We start from the raw sequence: 21,716 nt of genomic DNA, 5'->3' as shown, positions 1-21,716 counted from the left end.
ACAATAACATGCTTCAGATGCTCAATGGTATCTTCAAGCTAGTGGTTACCATATTGGGCAGATCAGCCATATAGGCGATGGAGAGGCACTGAAGGAGTGCTTTGGAAAAATCAATCTACTAGCATTGCTTGAGATGGATTATAGGGGAAAGAGTGCAAGCCTGAAGACTGGTTAACAAGTTATTATCGTAATCTAGCAGATAGTTTATCCAGGGCTTGAACAAGGTTGGCATCGGTAGAAATGGAAAAGAGAGGATGAAGGAAGGGGAGAAATACAGCGGGATGAGAACTAACTCATCAGACTTGATTGCTTTCATGTGGAAGACAAGGGAACCAGAAGAGTGGAACGTGGGGTTGTTAGGCTGGATATAGTAAAGTAAATAATTGGCTTATCTCTACATAGACAAATTGTTCCCTACATTTAATAATTATGTACTTTCCAATTTAGTTTACTTGGTTATATAAACCAACTCTCAAATTCCTTTCTTACATAATAAAGAAAAACAAAAGTACTGAAAATAGATGGGTTTTAACTCAAAATCATGTGGTACTGTTAAGTCAAGATTCTAATAACAATAACAGATTTCCATTAGATGAAATAGAATTTAACCTATACATTTTACACGTTTTGTCTAATAGCATAAAATATTGAGCGGTAAAGTAAAAAGTGCATAGAATCAGAAATCAGAATTCATGCTCTCCCATCACTGGTTACAATGTATACAAATTTTGAACAGTTTATTCAATTCTTAGAACTGTTTCTTCTCCCACTAAGAGAAAACTATCATATGTCTCGATTATACCACAGTGGTTTTATCAGCATGATAAGAAATATGTGAAGTACTATAGTAGCTAAATGCCATGGGTATCACAGAAGGCAAACAATAGGATTTTTCTTCTGGTGTGTGCCTATTACTGACTTGCTAAGTTGCCTTGAGAAAGAATTTAGCTCTGTTCCCAAATCTTATAATAATGACTAAAATATCTACTCTTTTGAGCTCACAGGAAGAGAAGTGATAGAGAGACATACAGAATATAAGCCTAAGCTGTTTTTTTAAAAGAGTATTTATGAAATACCTGAAAGCATTGTTTTAAATTTTTTAAAGGACACTTAGAAATTAAACACACAGATATGTTCTCAGTGTCTAATCATTCCATATTTACCACAAAGGCAATTTCCCATCTTAATTACTCACATTACATTTTAGTGGGTCCATATACATTATTCTACTTGTGTAACATTTTATTGTTCAAATCAGTGGCATAATGTTCCTGAAGGACAACTCTAATGGGATAAATTTGTGCAAATAAATATTTAGACACACACCAAAAACCAGAAAAATACTGTATGCAACTATAATTTAAAACTAGATAAATGTCTACATCTCCATCTCAAAAAAAGATGTGTACGTATACACACACACACAGAGTATATGTAGAGAGATATATCTATAAATATATATGTGTGTGTGTGTGTGTGTGTGTAGGCTACACTGTGGGATCTTAGTTCCCCGACGAGGGATAGAACCCATGCCCCCTCCATTGGAAGCAGTGTCTTAACCACTGGACCACCATGCAAGTCCCTCAAAAAAATTTTTAAAAAGAGAGAGAGAGAGAGAGATTTGAACAAAGCTGTAAAATGTTCACTAAATACTGATCTAAACTGTCTACTAGCCTGGAAGCTTGTCAAAGGCACAGAACAAGTCTCATTCACCTCTGCCTCCCCTGCCCCAGACAGGCGATCACATCCGAGTAGCCTAAGAATAAGTGCCGGTTTGTTGGATTGAACTGAACTACAGAACAGGCAAACTAGCCAGGTTTCCTCCTGAGATGTCACGTATCCTTGTCTTTAAAACAGTGATTTAAAAATACCTAGAGAGCTCAAGTTACATTCTCATCCCAGTATTTCCCCTTAAATAATTAACTTTCTGTTGCTATGCCAGTAGCGTATGTTCATAGAAACTTGGTTTTCTCGATGAATTTTAACTAGTTCCTGAACTGACATCCTCGTATCAGGGGAAGAGTCAGTAAGCAAAGAAAATCTGTTTCATGTTTGTTGTACCACACACTATCTTAGGAATGGATGAAAATTCTGAAGAATCCTTGGACCAACCCTGAGAGTTATCTCAAAAATTTGACCCGTAATCATTCTCATTTTCAAACTATTAAGCTCACTGCGTGATATGGAAAGCTACACATAGTTCGATAAAACATGAAGTGAAAAAAAAAGTTAATGCTGTGAAACAAAAGTCCTATTGTATGGCAAGACAAGACAAATTTGAACATAAAATGTTCTTGGTCCTTTGGCCTTCTCTCTCCCTCCACTGTGTATTCGTATCTGCGTTATGCATCAGCCAGACCTCCCCCATCAGCAGAAATACCTGCTCAGCCGTTATAAAGAGCACCATTCTAGCGTCAGCAAGACAACTCCTCAAAGATAACATTCCCTGAGAGCCTGTGAGGGCTCATACGACCTGCCACTTTGTTCTTGCAGACCTGGATTGTGTGAACTGTCAAGGATGTCTCAAAAAAAATGCACACGACTTGCAAGGTGTGGAACAGTTCTCCGACCTTTCTGAGAAGCTCTTCCCAGGTTAAAATCCTCAGTTTGGCTCAAGTACAATGTTCTGTTTCTTTCTTAGAATGGCTGATGAATTTTTTTATCGGCAGTGCTAATATAGTCTAGAGGTTATAGTAGTTGAACAGGCAATTATATTTCCATTGTTGTGGGGCTAAGAGACTCCAGAGGAGAAAGAGAAGAGCTCAGAAATGTTTCAAGCCCAGATTTCTAGAAATCTAGACTCTACAGTGACTCTAGGTTATCAGGTGAGTTGGCAAAAGCATAAGTGGCTACATACTAAGTTGCTTCAGTCGTGTCCAACTCTTTGCGACCCCGGGGACTGCAGCCCACCAGGCTCCTCTGTCCATGGGATTCTCCAGGCAAGAATACCGGAGTGGGTTGCCATGCCCTTCTCCAGGGGGTCTTCCTGGAGAAGGATTGAACCCCAGTCTCGTTATGTCTCCTGCAAATAGGCAGGTTCTTCACCAGCGCCACCTGGGAAGCCCCAATCTTACTGATCACTCACTTAAAGATATTCCCAAGACAGGAGCATGGGCATTGCACATCCTGTCCACCCTCCCCGCCCCCGCCTTAGTGAGAAGGCTGTTCAGAGGGTCTGTGTCCTTACCTCAGACAGCAGGTGCTGAGCCACAACTGTTAATGCCTCAAACTTGGTGTTGCCCAGGGAAAGAAGCTGCTTGAGCTGCAGGATAATTCCACTTTGCTTCGTACATTTGCTCTTATACTGAGCCAACTCAAGTGCTTTTTCAGAGGACAGCACATCTGGGGACGTCTGGGTCTGGATGCACAGACTTCGGGGACTCTTCTGTCTGCCCTTTTCAACTGCAAAAGGAACGGATATAGGTAGGAAAACACGTGACCTTCATTTTCCTAACCAACACCATCTGGGTTCCCTAAACACTACAGCAGCCACAGAAGAACGCTTCAGTTGTGTTTATAAAGAAAAGCATATGGATGAGAATGGGGATTAATCGGATATCTGTATGTCTGGAACTAGAACCACAGATGGCGGCTTTAGTTCTGACTTAAAAGGATGTATACGCGGCAGAGAATGAGGGGTATAAAGCAGATGGACTGATCAATCCAGAAACATGGAAACTGTGTGAAAAATAATGCTGACTTCATGGTTTCTAACTTTCCAGGTAAAGTGGTACAGAAATCTGCTGTGACAAGTACCCTGACTGGAGGCTCTGATCCAGGCTGGCTGAACACACACACACACACACACACATACACACACGACTGAACTGTTAATGCCTTTCCCTCTTCCTATACGTTTCCTATCAACTTCCTCTCCTTTCCCTGCTGATGGCCTGGTGCGTTCCCAAGATTTATACTGTACATGAGTCATTTCCTAATCCCTGATAAATCACCACATATACAGTGAAAATCTACTCACATTTAACCCCTGATCTTTAAATTCACTGCCAAGTGTACTATACTTAGAAAAAAGAATTCTTTTTTTCTTTATTTTGAACTGTAGTTGATTTAAAATGTGTGTTAGTTTCAGGTGTACAGCAAAATGATTCATTGAGAGCTTCATACGCTTCGTAAAATACTTTTATCTATTTTTATTTTGGGCTACGTTGGGTCTTTGTTGTGCTGTGCAGGCTTCTCACACGGTGGCTTCTTCTGTGGCAGAGCACCGGCACCAGAGCACAGGCTCAGAAGTTGTGACACACTGGCTTAGTTGTTGCGTGGCATGTGGGATCTTCCCGGACCAGGGATCGAACCTGCGTCTCCTTCACTGGCCAGGCGGACTCTTTACCACTCAGCCACCAGGGAAGCCCTGAGTATAATACTCTTGACTATACTATTCTGTTTTCTATCAAACACAAGCTTTGTTGTTTCTTTTTCCCCTTCAAGCAGTAATATGGTTTAAAAAAAATTTTTTTTTAAGACGCACATGCTAATACTCCAAATCCATCTAAGATGCTAAGTGACTGCTCACTTTCTGTCATAGGGCCCTGGGAATCTATTTTATACAGAAAAACTGTTCCATCTTGGAACCATTCCAAATGTCTCGGCCACTTTAAACATCAAACAGAACTGGAAAAAGATGAAAGCAACCTGCTTAACTTCTTAAAATGAGTAGTCTAGATAATCAGATGTAAATCTGAAAAAATAAAGTCATAAGAAACTAAAAAAAATAAATACTTCTTTATTCTCACAGGCATTCCCTACAGTGTCTACATTCTGTGGTGACAAACCTGAGACCATTTTATAGATGGTAACTACTTTCTCTAATTTTTTAGAAGGAAGAAAACAGTGATTTCTAGAAGGAAAATAAAGAAACCTCAGTATTCATGTCCCAAAAACCAGTGGGAAAATACATTTAATATTCTTTAAGTTAAACAAACAAACAGGAAAAGGGCTCTCCTTTTCTATGGTAGCTTTCCATGGTTAAACAACTCGTATTTGTATTAATACTCGATAATTCTCACTTCTAAAATGACTAAAATATTGTGTCTAAAAATACTTAGACTTCCCAGGTGGTCTACTAGCTAAGACTCCAGGTTCCCAATGCGGGGGACCCAGGTTCCATCCCTGGGCAGAACCTTCAATTTACAAATCTAAGATCCCACAGGCTGCAACTGAGACCCAGTGCAGCCAGTTTTTTGTTTTTTTTTGTTTTTTACAATCATTATTTCTGTATTTATTTACTTATTTTTTAAGATAAAACATTTCAAACATAAGAAAAGTACACATAAAATAAGCAATTTTATCTATAATTGAGATGAAATATATGTTCAAATTTTGCTGTATTTGTTTCAGATTTTTTTTCCAGATTTTTTTTTCCCCCACTGTTTTTGTTTTTTTTTTCTCTGTGGGAGAAGGCAAGGATGGGATGATTTGAGAGGATGGCATTGAAACATGTATATTATCATATGTGAAACAGATCGCCAGTCCAGGTTCGATGCATGATACAGGGTGCTTGGGGCTGGTGCACTGGGATGACCCAGAGGGATGGGATGGGGAGGGAGTTGGGAGGGGGTTCAGGATGGGGAACACATGTACACCCATGGCGGATTCATGTCAATGTATGGCAAAACCACTACAATACTGTAAAGTAATTAGCCTCCAATTAAAATTAAAAAAACCAAAAAAACAGACAGTTAATAAATCTTCTCAGTGGCCCTCCATAGCAAAGCGAAGTTCAAGGATGTGAAGGGCCTAAGCTGGGCGTAGGCAGCGTCTATAGGGCAGACTCCAAGACAAGAACCTAGGCTTCTGTTCCCACCGATTTGGAAAGTGGAGATGGGGTGGGGATGTAATATTGTTACATAACTAAATATAAACATTTACACAGGAATCTTAACATGTTACTTAATTCACCCAAGCCCATTATCTGCTAACTTCTTTTCAATAAACCTATATACTGGTAAATACCTACCTTTTATATCCTGTTTTATACACTTTTATACAAACAAACAGAAGAGCAAAAAACTTCTTTTAATCCTTGACCATCCAGAACTTCCACTGCAACATATGTAGATATAGGTTCACTTTCCTGACTGATATCATAGCTTATGTCTTCCTAGTACTTACTGAAATATGTATTCATTTATCATTTACTACTCTGAAGTTACCATTTCTTAAATCCTTAACATTTCATTCTGTTTCTAGGATTTTTATGCTAATCAATTTTATTATGTAATACAATATCAGTTTTTAAACCATTAAGTTATAATTATTTATAAAATCAAGAAATGAAGCTTTTATATTAACATTTTTGGAGAAAACATTAAGTTGCTTGCCTACTTAGTTTTTAGGGGGAATTTTAGTATTAACAAGTCATGTGCTAATAAGTTATTTCTAAGGAAAAATATGAAATATAAATTAATTTATTAAGCAGTTTTTTATACTCAGGATGAAAATATAGGTACTCTTTTTGTAGCACCAAAATTTTTGTTCTTCAAATTATCTCTTACGCCAAAATTGGGCAGCAGCTAAATATTAATATTTATGTTTGGCTCCTTGAGAAACTAAACATTTTTAACTGGATTATCAAGACTTTCAATTTACAACTCTACAGAAATTATTTTCTTAGTATCATTGTTCCGCTAAATTCCTTGTTATATGTATATACTTTCTTTTATATTTATCTGTTTTTCTCATTGAATGGTTAATTCCATTTCTAACACTATTTCAAACATAGGGAGATTGACTTTTCTTTTCTTGGTTCAAAGAGATTAACTTTAGTGTTTCTCAATGGACATAGATTTTGAAATACTATATTTACATTGTGTTAAGCATTTGTCAATATTTTGAAAAAGTTGAGAGTTGAATATTGAAAGAGTTGAATTAAGCTCCTGAAGCCATTACAATATTTTTTGTATTTTACCTTGCTAAATTTTGTTAAAGGCTTCAAATTCCCAAGACAAAATTCTTTTTACCATCTGAAATCTAATTTGACATTTTCCCCCATATAACTGACATATAACATTAGTTTCAGGTGTACAACATGGTTCACCATATATATCTCAATATATTTCTATATATTGCAAAACGATTACCACAATAAATCTAGTTAACATCTGTCATCATACATAAAATTTCTTGTGATGAGAATTTTTAAGATACACTCTCTTAGCAACTTGTAAAAAAGCAATACAGTGTTTTCAATTTTAGTCTCCATTCTGTACATCTCCACGACATACTTATTTTGAACTCCAAGTTTGTACTTTTGACCCCCTTTCCCCAGGCCCAACCAACACTTATTAATAGTTTGTTTTTTTGTTCCCCCGGATCTGGCCATGCAACCGTGTAAGCCACTCCTGAGTTTGCTGCTGAATTCAGACGGCTTAGATCCACAAGTGAGTTGGCATCTATACATTTCCTTTATTATATTTCAGTTGCTTTAGCTTTTGGTAACAAAATGACATTTGTTATGAAAAAGAACATACATAATATATATAACTCAGTCACTTTGCTGTACAGCAGAAATGAACACACACACAATATGGCATTTGTGCTTATGAAAATCCTATTTGTCGCATTTTGGAACTGTTAAGTTGTGTCAAGGCATAACTGTTTTTTGAAATTTTAGAAAATTCTCTAGGACTTGATACTATATTTGAAACACTGCTAAAATCACTGTGAATGAACTTATGTAGTTTTTACTGAGGTACACCCTGGAAAAGATCCTGATGCTGGGAAAGATTGAGGGCAGGAGGAGACAGGGGTGACATAGGACGAGGTGGTTGGATGGCATCAGCAACTCAACGGATATGAGTTTGCACAAACTCCAAGAGACAGCGAAAGGCAGGGAAGCCTGGAAGCCTTAGCGACTGAACAACAACCCTGGAAAACATCAACTGTCCAAGTGTGATTGCATTCCAATCATGCAAGTCTCTGGTTCTTGGTGCTTTCTCATTTGTGCTTTGCCTGGTTCCTGCTTCACCTTCAGCTGCAGTTCAGGGTCAGGGTGCTAACTCCACCTGACTAGAGAATTGGGGTGGGGGCAGGTAAGCCACCACCTCAGGAAAACTCAAGGTCTCCAGGTACCAGCTTCTTTTTCTCTCAGGCTTTCTTAGTGGCCGTAGAACTGGAATTTCAAAGTAGGAAACCTCGCATACCAACAACGGTTCCTAAAGGTCCAGCCATGAAAACCCCAAACGCCACACCTAGAATTCAAACCCCACTCTGCCTCAGAAAGTGACAGAAATCACTGGAAATTATCATGGACATCATGATGCAGTTTTCAATGCTACCATGGAGAATCTCATTCAGACATTTAAAATGACTCTGATGATGTCTGCCTGCATAGTGTCATACCCCAGATGGAGGTTTAAGAATATAAAACCTGCTGATACGGCTTCTCTAACACATCCTAGCACAAACTGTTGGAGTCACAGCTAGTAGGGAAGAATATATTCTCTTATGAATCCTACATGGGGTTAAAATGACACCTAATAAGGGGTCTCAGACAGGAAAGCATCTGCCTACAATGCGGGAGACCCGGGTTCAATCCCTGGGTTGGGAAGATCTCCTGGAGAAGGAAATGGCAACCCAGTCCAGTATTCTTGCCTGGAAAATCCCATAGACAGAGAAGCCTGGTAGGCTACAGTCGATGGGATTGCAAAAAAAGAGTCGGAAACGACTGAGCAACTTCACTTCACTTCACTTCAGTGCAAACTTGCTTGCAGAGAAAAGATTAAAAAAAAAACAAAAAAACAGCCCCAATGTCCATAAGGAGTGAAGTGAAGTGAAAGTCACTCAGTTGTGTCTGACTCTTTGTGACCCCATGCACTATATAGTCCATGGATTTCTCCAGGCCAGAATACTGGAGTGGGTGGCCGCTCCTTCTCCAGGGGATCTTCCCTACCCAGGGATTGAACTCTGGTCTCCCACAATGCAGGTAGATTCTTTACCAGCTGAGCCACCAAAGAAGCCCAAATGAAGCAGAAGCTGCCATGCTGCGCTGTGCTTAGTTGCTCAGTCGTGTCCGACTCTTTGTGACCCCATGGACTGTAGCCCGTCAGATGCCTCTGTCCAAGGGATTCTCCAGGCAAGAATTCTGGAGTTGGTAGCCATGTCCTCCTTCAGGGGATCTTCCCAACCTAGGGATCAAACCTAGGTCTTCTACATTGCAGGTGGACTCTTTACTATCTGAGCCACTAGGGAAGCCTGTCCATAAGTAGAGGTGTGCTTAAATAAATGTGTGGTACATTTATACAATGGAACATCACAGCTGTAACACACAAATAGAAAGCTCTCTGTGTTAAATGAAAAAAACATGGTCAAGAGCAATGTGGATGATGTGTCTCATTGTATCAAGAGGTATGTACTTTTTTGCTTATAAATTCATAACAAAGCTTTCATATATATGAAAGTACCAACGGTGTTTACCTTTTCAGAGAAGACAACAGGAACCAGATCGATATAAAGGTGTTCTAGTGCACTTTTAAATACTTTTAAAACACAAGGCAAATGCATTGCAGGCTTCCCTAATAGCACAGTGGTAAAGAATCTGCCAAAGAATGTTCAAAGTACCACATGATTGCACTCATCTCACACACCAGCAAAGTAATGCTCAAAATTCTCCAAGCCAGACTTCAATAGTATATGAACCGTGAACTTCCAGATGTTCAAACTGGATTTTAAAAAGGAAGAGGAACCAGAGATCAAATTGCCAACATCCGCTGGATCGTTGAAAAAGCAAGAGAGTTCCAGAAAAAACATCTACTTCTGCTTTATTGATTATGCCAAAGCCTTTGACTGTGTGGATCACAACAAACTATGGAAAATTCTTCAAGAGATGGGAATATCAGACCACCTTACCTGCCTCCTGAGAAATCTGTATGCAGGTCAGGAAGCAACAGTTAGAAGTGGACATGGAACAACAGACTGGTTCCAAATAGGGAAAGGAGTACATCAAGGCTGTATATTGTTGCCATGCTTATTTAACTTATATGCAGAATATATCATGCGAAATGCCGGGTTGGATGAAGCATAAGCTGGAATCAAGATTGCTGGGAGAAATATCAGTAACCTCAGATATGCAGATGACACTACCCTTATGGGAGAAAGTGAAGAGGAACTAAAGAGCCTCTTGATGAAAGTGAAAAAAGAGAGTGAAAAAGTTGGCTTAAAACTCAACATTTCAAAAACTAATATCATGGCATCCGGTCCCATCACTTCATGGCAAATAGATGGGGAAACAATGGAAACAGTTATAGACTTTATTTTGGGGGGCTCCAAAATCACTGCAGATGGTGACTGCAGCCATGAAATCAAAAGACCCTTTCTCCTTGGAAGGAAAGCTATGACCAACCTAGACAGCTATTAAAAAGTAGAGACATTACTTTGCCTACAAATGTCCGTCTAGTCAAAACTATGGTTTTTCCAGTAGTAGATGTATGGATATGAGAGTTGGACTATAAAGAAAGCTGAGCACCGAAGAATTGATGCTTTTGAACTGTGGTGCTGGTGAAGACTCTTGAGAGTCCCTTGGACTGCAAGGAGATCCAACCAGTCCACCCTAAAGGAAATCAGTCCTGAACATTCATTGGAAGGACTGATGCTGAATCTGAAGCTCCAATAGTTTGGCCACCTAATGCGAAGAACTGACTCATTGGAAAAGACCCTGATGCTGGGAAAGATTGACTGTGGGAGGAGAAGGGGACGACAGAGGATGGGATGGTTGGATGTCATCATGGACTTGATGGACATGAGTTTGAGCAAGCTCTGGGAGTTGGTGATGGACAGGGAAGTCTGGTGTGCTGCAGTCCATGGGGTCGCAAAGAGTCTGACACGACTGAGTGACTGAACTGAACCAATCTGCCCACAATGTGAGAGACTCAGTTTCCATCCCTAGGTTGGGAAGATCCCGTGGAGGAGAAAATAGCAACCCATTCCAGTATTCTTGTCTGGAAAATCCCATGGAGAGAGGAGGTCAGGCTACAGTCCATGGGGTCACAGAAAGAGTCAGACATGACTTAGTGACTAAAACAACTACAACAAATATATTACCTACTCAAAATTAAAATGTAATATTTTTTAAAGGTGGTTAAAATGAACTCTGAGCTTCAATCTTTAACACTTAACCATCAAGCAGTCAATCCATGTTTTTTCTATGGGGAATCTGGGCAGAAATCTAAATAATGCAGCTTCTATTGAATGTGAATTCTCAGAATAGATTTACGTATCTTCAAGTTTTAACCTAAGAGCAAATAAGCATACAGACTGCCCTCTACCTAGAGCTGGAAAAGCACGCTGTGACCTCAATCTTCCGCTCCATATACTGTGCTCCCTGAGGACACAGATGTACCACATGACAGCTGATGACCCAGTTTGAGCATCCTTCCCTCCCTCCTCACCTCTGGACGAATGGAAGATCAGAGACCATGCAAAAATCTCCAATGATGCTCAAAGCCCCAGTGCTCATAAACAGAGTACTTTGTAATGCCAAAAATCAACAGTTTCCCTTAAATCCTACCGGATTCATTATTATAGCAAGTTAGCTTAATATGAACCAAACTTTGCCTTTGTGTTCCCTTTATTAACATGTTACCATTTTGAGAATACAACTATTTAAAACTAAAAAAATCTCATTTATTATCTCCATTAAGAGGCTATCTAATTGCAAAGAATCAACTTACTCAGAAATCTTAAAACTAAATGTTAACTTTCACATAGATTCAGATGCATGTTGACAAGATAATTACCACTGTGTGTCTGATCAGACCTTCCTGGACTTCACTCCAATGAAACTGAAACCCCCATCAGGAAAACCAAAGTCCTGAGTCCAGGACATTTGCTCACTTGAAAAATAGCTGGATAACACTGTTTACTCTCCTTGTTCTTTCTACTCAGAAATCTCAATTTAATAACATTTCAAACCAGCCTAAAGAACTTATTTATCATCCTCTTAAAGAAAACAGTTGAAGGAAGAACAGGCCCATATTTCAGGCTCAGTCACTTAGGCACACAGACCCCCGCCCCCCCTCCCCTCAAGGCAAAACACTTATTTCTGAAAGACTTAACCATTCAGACAGGGACTAACCTAGCTGCTGAGGATACAACCATTCTAAGGCAAGAACAAGCCACTGACAGAATCTGCTGGCTTTCTGAATATTAAAATCAAGCAAGAGACAAGACCTACGAGGAGAGGTTGCCTTGACTCGAATGAAAAACTATACATAGCCTTCAGTAACTAACATTTGTTTCATATACCTATTGATTTCTTATTCATTTACTCACCAAATGTTTATCAAAATCTACCGTGTGGCTTTGCTGTGGGCAGGTGGACCTGCCTGGTGTCTTGGGGGTGGTGGAAGCAGGTATAAGAGGGCGGTGCCCTACAAAGATACACGAAGACATCTTGTGTGTGATAGCTCTTCCTGTTTAACTCACACACACAGCTATCTGCAAAGGTGATGGTCACTGGCGGGCATGTGCCTTCCGCTACATTACTGCCTTGACAACGAAGGCTTGTGGGTTAATAAAACACAAGCAGTGAGCTAACAAGCTTGGCCAGTCGTCTTTCTACTTTAATCTGAACCTCCTCGTCTGAAACACTTCCTGGGACACCTGTCTCTCCACAGGCTCTTTCTGTCAGTGTTTGCTCAGCAGTTGAGGATGGCAGTTTATGCTGAGGGAGAAATTCCATGACAACGAGGTCTTAAATGTGGACTACCTGGAAATATGTGCTCTGATAAGAGGGAGCATCCAGTTCTGAAACAGTGATCCACATGACCCCTGTGCCTTCAGCAAATGTCTGCTGGATGTGCCTCTAGCAAGTTGGTCCCGGACTTTTACGCCGCAGAGACAGAAACAGGCCACTGCCGATGGCCATATGCTAATTAGGAAAGAGAATTACGTACACACAGTGCAGTGAGAAGATGGGGGGAACACCTGGATCTGCGACCAGCAAGAAAGGGTGCTGGAGACACAGTGTGGATGGATGTCTGTACGTCTGGCAGACAGATATGAGAGCAGAAAACACCAAGGCGGAGAAGTATGGGAGCCCTGGAGGTCCTGACGTTCAGTGCTGACAGCAAAGCACTCCTGAGGTTAAAGTAAGAGGATGTGGCTGGAAGCAGAAACGGGCTAGACAGGAGTGCCATACAAGGTTTATCCTGGTAGGAGACCCAGAGCAGTGCTGAGCAAGGGCCTGGAGACGCAGGGCAAGGGGGAGACCTGAGGGGGTGAGCAAAGGGAAGCCCGGGGTCGGGGAGGGACTCGTGGCCAGGGCAGTGAGAACCAGCAGGAAATGACGAATGTGTTTACGAGGCAGAGCACCTGGATCAAGACGACTCCCGGGTAAGTCATAGTTTGCAGCTCAGAGGTAACACACAGAGGAGCAGATTAGCATGTGAGAATCAGAGAGAGGGCCGAGGGACCCGGTGGGCAGGCATCCTACACTCTAATACCCTGCTCTTCATTCTCCAAAAAGATGCTATTCTAGCCTCACCAGCCCCATAAGGCTTTCCAAACGGACTTGTCAGCTGGGGTGTTTTCCCCAGGAGCAAATCGGTTCTTTACTTCCCCTTGTCCCAGATGCTGCCCCAAATACAAGCCAGGGCTTCCCTGGCGGCTCAGATGGTAAAGAATCTGCCTGCAATGTGGGAGACCTGCGTTCAATCCCTGGGTTGGGAAGATCCCCTGGAAGAGGGCACAGCAACCCCACTCCAATACTCTTGCCTGGAGAATCCCCATGGACAGAGGAGCCTGGTGGGCCACAGTCCATGGGGTCACAAAGAGCCGGACACGACTAAACACAGCACACACAGTGCAAGCCCACTAACACACACTTTCCCGGTCTGATGAACTGCAGATCCACAGAAATCTAGACGGTCTTACCAAGATTTTATAAGAAATCATTACTCAGTGTTGTACGAAAGGAGGAAGTTAGCATCCGCCTTGACAAGAGTGGAAGAAGCCCTCAAGCCTAACAACATGCCTATTATAGTTAAGGTGCTGACACTTGGTTCATGGCATCTAACCATTATTTAAGTAAACAAACTAAGAAACAAATCAGTGTTATTAGCTTAAATTTGTATAAACCTTTTCAATATTCCTTTCACTATGAGTTTGCTCTACAAGTGTTCTTAGTAATCATAATGTAGAAGCCACACGTAACTTTTTTCTACTTCTAGGTAGGTATGGCATTTGCTTACTGTGGAACATTTCAAGCTCAACAAAGCACGGTGTTTAGACTTTTAAAATTACCCAAGCTAATTCTTTTGGAGGCAGATGGGGAGGAGTGCCTTAAGACACCTATTAAAATTTTATAGTACTAGACTGTTGGACCTGCTGCAGTGCCATGTATCACATGTAAAATGGTTTCACTTTTTAATTTCAAAAGTAGATTACAGGATAGAAGGCATATTCCTATTAAATACTCTTATTTCAGGATAATTATTGCTTAGACAACTTTTCCTGAAAAACCAACCAAACTTGATCTTAAACATTTTCCATGTGGCTGGCAGGGAAAGCAAAGCACATTTCTCATGTTCTTAAAATGGACTACCAACTGTAAATAAAAGTTAACAGAAATTCATTACATTTGAAAAAAAAATTTTTTTTTCAGAAATACTTTTAAGAAAGTATCAGTTCCGTCAATTTGTTGACTAATTTTCCATCAGTTTGTTTCTAAATAATAGAAGTGCACCTTACTATGTTAAGTTTCTGGATTTGTTTCAGGACTAGAAGAGCATACTGCGAATACCTACAAGTAGTAAAATTTCATGCCTGTAACATTAAAAATTCCAAAGATGCCAAATGAAAATATTTTTAATCATCTAACAAGCAAAAATTTCATCTGAAACATGAATTTCATAGTAGGGGAAGAAAATCTGAATTTTTATCTCAACTTAAAATAAGGAACAAGCGTCTCTTGTTATACTTGTTTACAATGTATATGAACAAACTGGATAGGTCTTTCCCTGGTAGCTCCGTTGGTAAAGAAGCCACCTACAATGCAGGAGACCCCGGTTTGATTCCTGGGTCAAGCAGAGCCACTGGAGAAGAGATAGGCTACCCACTCCAGTATTCTTGGGCTTCCCTGGTGGCTCAGCTGCAATGTGGGAGACCTGGGTTCGATCCCTGGGTTGGGAAGATCCCCTGGAGAAAGGAAAGGCTACCCACTCCAGTATCCTTGCCTGGAGAATTCCATGGGCTTGCAGAGAAGTCGGACACTATTGAGCAACCTTCACTTTCACTATCCTCAGAGCACAAGGAAGAAGATATAGATGTGACTGAGGTGTCACTTCACAGGATAGCAGCTCCAGGACTGGCTTTCTCTCTGTTACTAAGGCAAATGACGGGAAATATTAAATGCGAGCCGTCATATGAACTTTCATTTTGTTTTTGTCTGAAGGATCATTTTGTCTGAAGAATCATAATAGGAACCTGAGAAGATGCCTGGCATCACAAAGCCGAGCTGTGCTGTTGATTTCAGCGATGACGGCATGCGCCAAGACCCTTTAAATTTACCACATGGATGAACACGGCACCAAGAATAACACTCTGTCACCACAAGGAACCATTTCCAAAACAAGAACAAACAAAACTCTACATGGCCCTTCTTGCTGTATCCACTGCAAGCACATGTACCTTGTCAGATTTTTAAAACTGTCTTTTCTGGACTTTTCCACCTTGAGCTAGCCAGCTTAGGTGATGTCACCACTGTGTCAACGAGGCCAGGCCCCGTGGGTCAGTGCTCCACGGCCACAGACGGTGTCCCTAACATCTCGGCCATGTGCAATCACGTGTTCTTCATCAAGCAGGGCCCCCAGCAGAGCAGCAGGGCTGACAAGGCACATGCAGACAAAAGATCTGAGTGGGGAAAATAAATCCCCAAAGTGGGTCAAAAATCTCCTTATTGTGAATTAAAGACGATAGACTACCTTTAATAGACAGTAGAAACAAAAGTTAGAATAGCCAATTAAAACATTCAACATTAGGAATTTCTCTAATACAAATGGGCTTCCCTGGCAGCTCAGACAGTAAACAACCCGCCTACCATGCGGGAGATCTGGGTTTGATCCCTGGGTTGGGAAGATCCTCTGGAGGAGGGCATGGCAACCCTCTCCAGTATTCTTGCCTGGAGAATCCCTAAGGATAGAGGAATCTGGCGGGATACAGTCCATGTGGTTGCAAAGAGTCCATCACGACTGAGCGACTAAGCACAGCACAGATACTATAAATAATAAATAAAAAGAGAATGTTGTTCTCAAAATATTAACCAGTTATGGAAAAATAATTTGAGTATGAGATGTCTAAAATTCAAGTAACAAGGAACAATAGCAAAAAGCCCAGTCTCTCATGCAAAAAGCTTTATTGGTATTAAAGTTACCCAGAGCTACATAATTGATGCCTTTTATAAAGGACTCTCATGTGCTAGGGCTTCCCTGGTGGCTCGGATGGTAAAATTTCGCCCACAGTGCAGGAGCCCTAAGTTTGATTCCTGGGTCCAGCAGATTCCCCTGGAGAAGGGAATGGCTACCCACTCCAGTACTCTTGCCTGGAGAATCCCATGGACGGAGGAGCCTGGCGGGCTACAGTCCATGGGATCTCAAAAGAGTCGGACATGACTGAACTAACTCTTTCTTTCTCAGGTACTGAAATAACCCAAAGTATTACCTAAGTCAAATAAGAAAAATAATGTCCAATTTTGGATACATTTAAAAACACACCTGTTGTCTTTTTACCTAAGAAAACAGTAATGTGCATACTATTAATAAAACACTATTACTAGCTGTGAAACATGCTTTAGAGCTAATAAAAAGTACCATAATCTGTATTATTTCATGTATAGGGTGATTCTCTAATATCTAAAATTCAACCTAAATATTTCAATGTTTCTAATTAAATAAGCATTTACTATATATGTTTCCCGTGCCACACTTTTCCATTTTTTCCAGATGAAAAACACTGTTTTCCTTCCCATTCTGAATCCAACTTCAAACTATACTGTATGGTTTATTTTCTATGTTTATATGAAAACAGATGCCACATTAAAGCACAATTTGGCATGGTAAAACTTTACCTTTTTCTTTCAACATCTAACTTCTAAAGGCTTATCAAAATATTACCTATTATGAGTAAAAATTCATTTAACATATCACTGCTCTCTTAAATAGACTGCAATAACTATGAAAGGGCACATTTTAATGTCATAGCAAAGCTGAAGCTATAAGACTGCCATACCAAAGAGTTCAGTATCAATCTATGCCAAGACATTTTTAACATAATGCCACTCACAAAACCAGTTCTTAGTAAATGCTTATCGATGTGGCATGAGGCCAGTGTAACTTTCAAAGCTGCTTTCCAGGAAACTGCAAAGAAAATTGTGGATTCACAGAAGCGATAACAAAGCGGGTGGTGGAAGGCCATATCTCTCTTCTATTGTTCTTGAATTTGATCCTTTTGATGTCTTTTTGCATTATACAAATGACTGAATATTTTAATTTCTTACAAAAAATTCTAACTATATATAGTTATTTTATGGAAGCTTTCTAAAATGCTTTCACTGGCTTCTATATTTTGTGATGTGTGAGAGAAACAGAGAAATTAAAATTTAGCATCACCTTAATGCATGACCATGAGTTCCACCATGTATGTTCCTAATAAAATATATCTTTTATTGACACATTTAAAATACATAAAACCACATTTAATGTTGAGAACATTCTTTCTCAGTGTACTATAACTGAAAATTATTTCATTTAAGAGAGCAAAATCAAATATTAACCTCTATGTCCAAACCATAAAATAACTTGAAAGTATCCAATTAACATAGCTACAAACTAGGTGATCATTACCAAAAAAAATTCATATCCTAAAAGAGAAGAAACGATGAGGTGTGTTGCAAGATTCAACTTGTTAAATGATATACTGCCCTTATTTATAAGCTATCAGTATTAGCTTTTGAGAAATTAGTTTTGCCTTCTCTGTGGCAGTTGCTGTAACAGGGCTCTAATCTCTCTTTACCTGCATGCACTACAGAGATTGGAGAAGTGAAACACTCAATTTCCCAGCTTCCTTTGCAGGTAGAAACAGCCATGTGACTGAGATTTAGCCAATGAGATGTAAGCATGAGTGATAGGGCACTGCCCCTTCCCAGGGTCTTGTTTTTGCTGCCTGCAGCAGCCATTGTGAGATCATGAGGCAACATTCATGAGAAAAAGGCTAAGAAAAGAGCATAGATATTAATCCTGACATTGCTGAGCCTCTGAACAAGGTAAGAGCTGCTTCTTGCTACGTGAGACAAATAAACTCCTTTTAAGCCACGCTGTCTGAACAAACTGCACCTAAAAGCATTTCTGGGGCTTCCCTGGTGGTTCAGTGGTAAATATGTTTCCAGTGCAGGAAACACAGGTTCGATCCCTGATCCACGAAGATCCCACATCCTGCGGAGCAACTAAGCCCTGTGCGCTACACCTCTTGAGTTCATCTTCAGAGTCCACATGCCGCAAGTACTGAAGCCAGGGTGCCCAAGAGCGTGTGCTCTGCAACAATAGAAGCCTCAGCAATGAGAAGCCCTTGCAGCAACAGAGACCACACACAGCAAAAAATACATAAATAAAACTATTTTAAAAGCATTTCTGTTGGACGGTCTGAAAAGTGAACACCAAACATAAGAACATTACAATGACTTTCGTTCTAATTAAACACTTAATCCTGTTCCGCCTCACTCTTACCAAATACCTAGGCAAAATGGTTCTCTTTAGTGTGGCTTCAAGTAAATGAAAATATCTTGTGTTATTAATAATACTCCTCTTGCCTTTCCTCACAGTATGTGTAAATACACACCTCCCCTCTTTGCTTAGAGTAATTGCTTTTTACTCTTACTAGCTCAGCAGAAAGAATTCTCTTAGTGCAGTGAATTGCCTTCACTTGGGTCAGTGAGAATATCAACTCTGAGGTTCAAACTGGCACTTTTCATAATAATGAGTACAAGTATCTCATCCCCAGCTGCACAGAAAACCCAGATTCCAACAGAACTGGAGGCAAGAAATATTTCTACAGAGATGATTCCTTTCCCTCTGCTGACTCATAAGATGGAAATGAATACGTTGAGGCAAAATTCTGAGCTACGCTGAACCGGGTGCTTTGGTGAAGTCAGTGAAACCACTTTGGGCCCTCTTAGCAGGTGTGGGCCCTCTTGGGATGCTACCGTCTTCGCCTACTCTGGACGTCCTGCAACATCACCCCAAACTGACACATTCAAATTCATTCCTTGCGTCTGTTTAACAGAGGAAATTGTATCCTGGACTGGACAGCACACTTTGCCAATCAATTTATTAATATTACAGCACACAGCACCCTGAGCAAAGGTTGGTAAAAGGGCCCATTCCATCTGGACTCCTATAACCACCACCTTACTGCTGGCAGCTCCCCCTCCACAGTCCATGCTCCAATGTGTTAAAATTCTTTCATTTTCTTGAAGGAGCTCACCTTCAAGGCTTTCCTCACCTCCAGGCTTTTACATGCTATTTTCTCTCCCTGGAACACCCTCTGTTTCTTGGCTAATTCCTCCTATCCTGGGGTCCCAGCTGACATGGCTCTTCCCGTGGAAGACCTGGGGAGTCAGCCTCACCTGCCGGGAGCTGCCTGGACACCTAGTCCATGTCGTACCATGACTGTCTGATGGTCTTTGCCTGACTCCGTGGTAAACTGTGGGCTGTGGGAAGGCAGGGGGCTACGTGTGAGTTAGTCCTGGCTACAATATCAGCATCTGGCATTGTACCTGCCACACAGGACATGTCTAACAAATACTTATTTATGAAATGAATGACTTGACCCTGCAATGTGAAAAGATAATCTGGAAGCAGGGAAAAGGCTGGTTGGTGGCAAAGACCAAAATTATAAAATCCTTCAAAAAGCTCCAAAGTATTAGACTGGGTGATGACAAAACTGTTGATATTTGACCTCTGAGAAGAGCAATTTCAAATGCTTCAGCCTAATAATAAAGCCTGAACTAGAGCAGGCAGAAGGCTTCCCAGGTGGTACAATGGTAAAGAACCCACCTGCCAATGGAGGAGCCATCGGAGACTCAGGGAAGATCCCTGGAGGAGGGCATGGCAATCCACTCCAATATTACTGGGCTTCCTTGGTAGTTTGGTAGCTTGGTAAAGAATCTGCCTGCAATGTAGGAGATCCTGGTTCGATTCATGGGTCAGGAAGCTTCCCTGGAGGAAGGCATGGCTACCCACTCCAGTATGCTTGCCTGGAGAATCCCATGGACAGAGGAGCCTGGCGGGCTAGAGTCCTTGGGGTCGCAAAGAGTCAGACACAACTGGAGTGACTGAGCATGCCCGCAGAATAGTGAGAGGGTAAAAACAACAGGGATTTTACAAGACAGAGTCATAGATTCTTGCAACCCATGAATTGTGGTTAAATGAGAAAGAACAGTGGGGGCTTTGAGGATATACTAAGGGCCAAACAACGATGGTGTGAAGAGAAAGAAATCAGTATTTGCTGAGTTTGGGAAATAAGCAGAGAACTCATTTAGATAAGAATAATTTTCAGGTGTCAGTAACACATCAAGACTTTTAAATCTGGAGCCAGAAAATTCAGAGAATTTGAGGTTGAAGGGACCTTGGAAATCATCTCGTCTGATTCCTTTATTCTGTATCCCTGTTTGGTTAAGTGATCAAGGTCACTGACTTGGTTACCAGCAGAACCGAGGCTACAACCCTGGGCTCTTGGAATCCAGGCCAATACCACGGTCAGTGCAGCAACCAATAGCAACACCACCTCTTTTTCTACTGTTTTCAACCCAGGTGGATAAGAAGAAATGTGACTACTTCAATCTATTTTTTATTGGAAGGTTTCTCAGACCCTCTAGTTGTGCAAAATGGATAAGCTCATAAAAGATTCTTTCTGGGCTAAGTAGAATTATATTCTTAATTATAAAATGCTTCCTACATGCAAAACTCTTTTTTCCATCATGGCTATTCACTAGATCTAACAGAATTACAGCAAGATTCACAGCTGGAAAAAAATCTAAAAAAAAACAAAAAACAAAACCAAGAGGTCCCAGGTTTTAGTCCCATCTCTGCCACTGGCTGTGTGTCCTTGGGCAAGTTAATTCTCTGGGCCTCCAACCAGAAGAACTAGATCACCTTTAAGTACACTGAAACTATGATGGCCATCAAATGAATGGTTAAAAATATTTTTATGTAAATCCAAAACATAAAATGTGCCCCAAGTGTCACTATTAGTCAAACTCTGGGAATAAAAGTTTTAAGCTGCCTTTGTAAAGCTATCTGCTTCATAAAAACAGAAACAACCTAAAATGTTTGCTAATGGAAGATTGGTTTAAATCATGGCTCAGTCAGCAACGGGATGTTATATGACTGCTAAAACGCACGCGGTAGATAAATGCCTTAACATTCAAATCTAAGATACATCCATGCTTAAAAGTAAGCTATAAAAGAGTATATATTATGCTTCCATTTCTGTAAAACAAAAAGGGGTAAAAAAGCTTACATGGGCTTACACATGACTCGAAAAATTACTGGAAGGATAAACAAGCCCCCACGAGCGTGGCTGCATCTGTGGAGAGGGCACAGGGCCTGGGTAAGAAAGAGGCTCACCTGGAACTGTACAACCTTCTGCACTGTCTGATTTTCTTTTTAACTTGGAATGTGGATTGATTTTTTTTTTTTTTAAGTTAAAAT

The 21,716-nt window shown here is 40.6% G+C and overlaps 1 protein-coding gene and 1 non-coding gene across 6 annotated transcripts in view; one reads left to right on the top strand and one right to left on the bottom strand.

Annotated features, from left to right (window-relative positions):
* MTUS1 (microtubule associated scaffold protein 1) overlaps positions 1-21,716 on the bottom strand; it is a 187,032-nt gene that overhangs the window by 41,882 nt on the left and 123,434 nt on the right. For all 5 annotated transcript variants that reach the window (XM_027530154.1, XM_027530156.1, XM_027530155.1 and 2 more), the window contains one exon: positions 3,188-3,402. In XM_027530154.1, the coding sequence (XP_027385955.1) occupies positions 3,188-3,402 (215 nt within the window). The remainder of the gene's footprint in view (positions 1-3,187; positions 3,403-21,716) is intronic.
* On the top strand, positions 13,915-14,038 carry LOC113885119. Its single transcript, XR_003509158.1, has one exon. It is a non-coding gene; the product is annotated as a U6atac minor spliceosomal RNA (small nuclear RNA).

This window comes from Bos indicus x Bos taurus, chromosome 27 (genome assembly GCF_003369695.1).
Source record: "Bos indicus x Bos taurus breed Angus x Brahman F1 hybrid chromosome 27, Bos_hybrid_MaternalHap_v2.0, whole genome shotgun sequence".
Lineage (NCBI taxonomy): Eukaryota > Metazoa > Chordata > Mammalia > Artiodactyla > Bovidae > Bos > Bos indicus x Bos taurus.
This window is presented reverse-complemented; position numbering and strand designations above follow the sequence as displayed.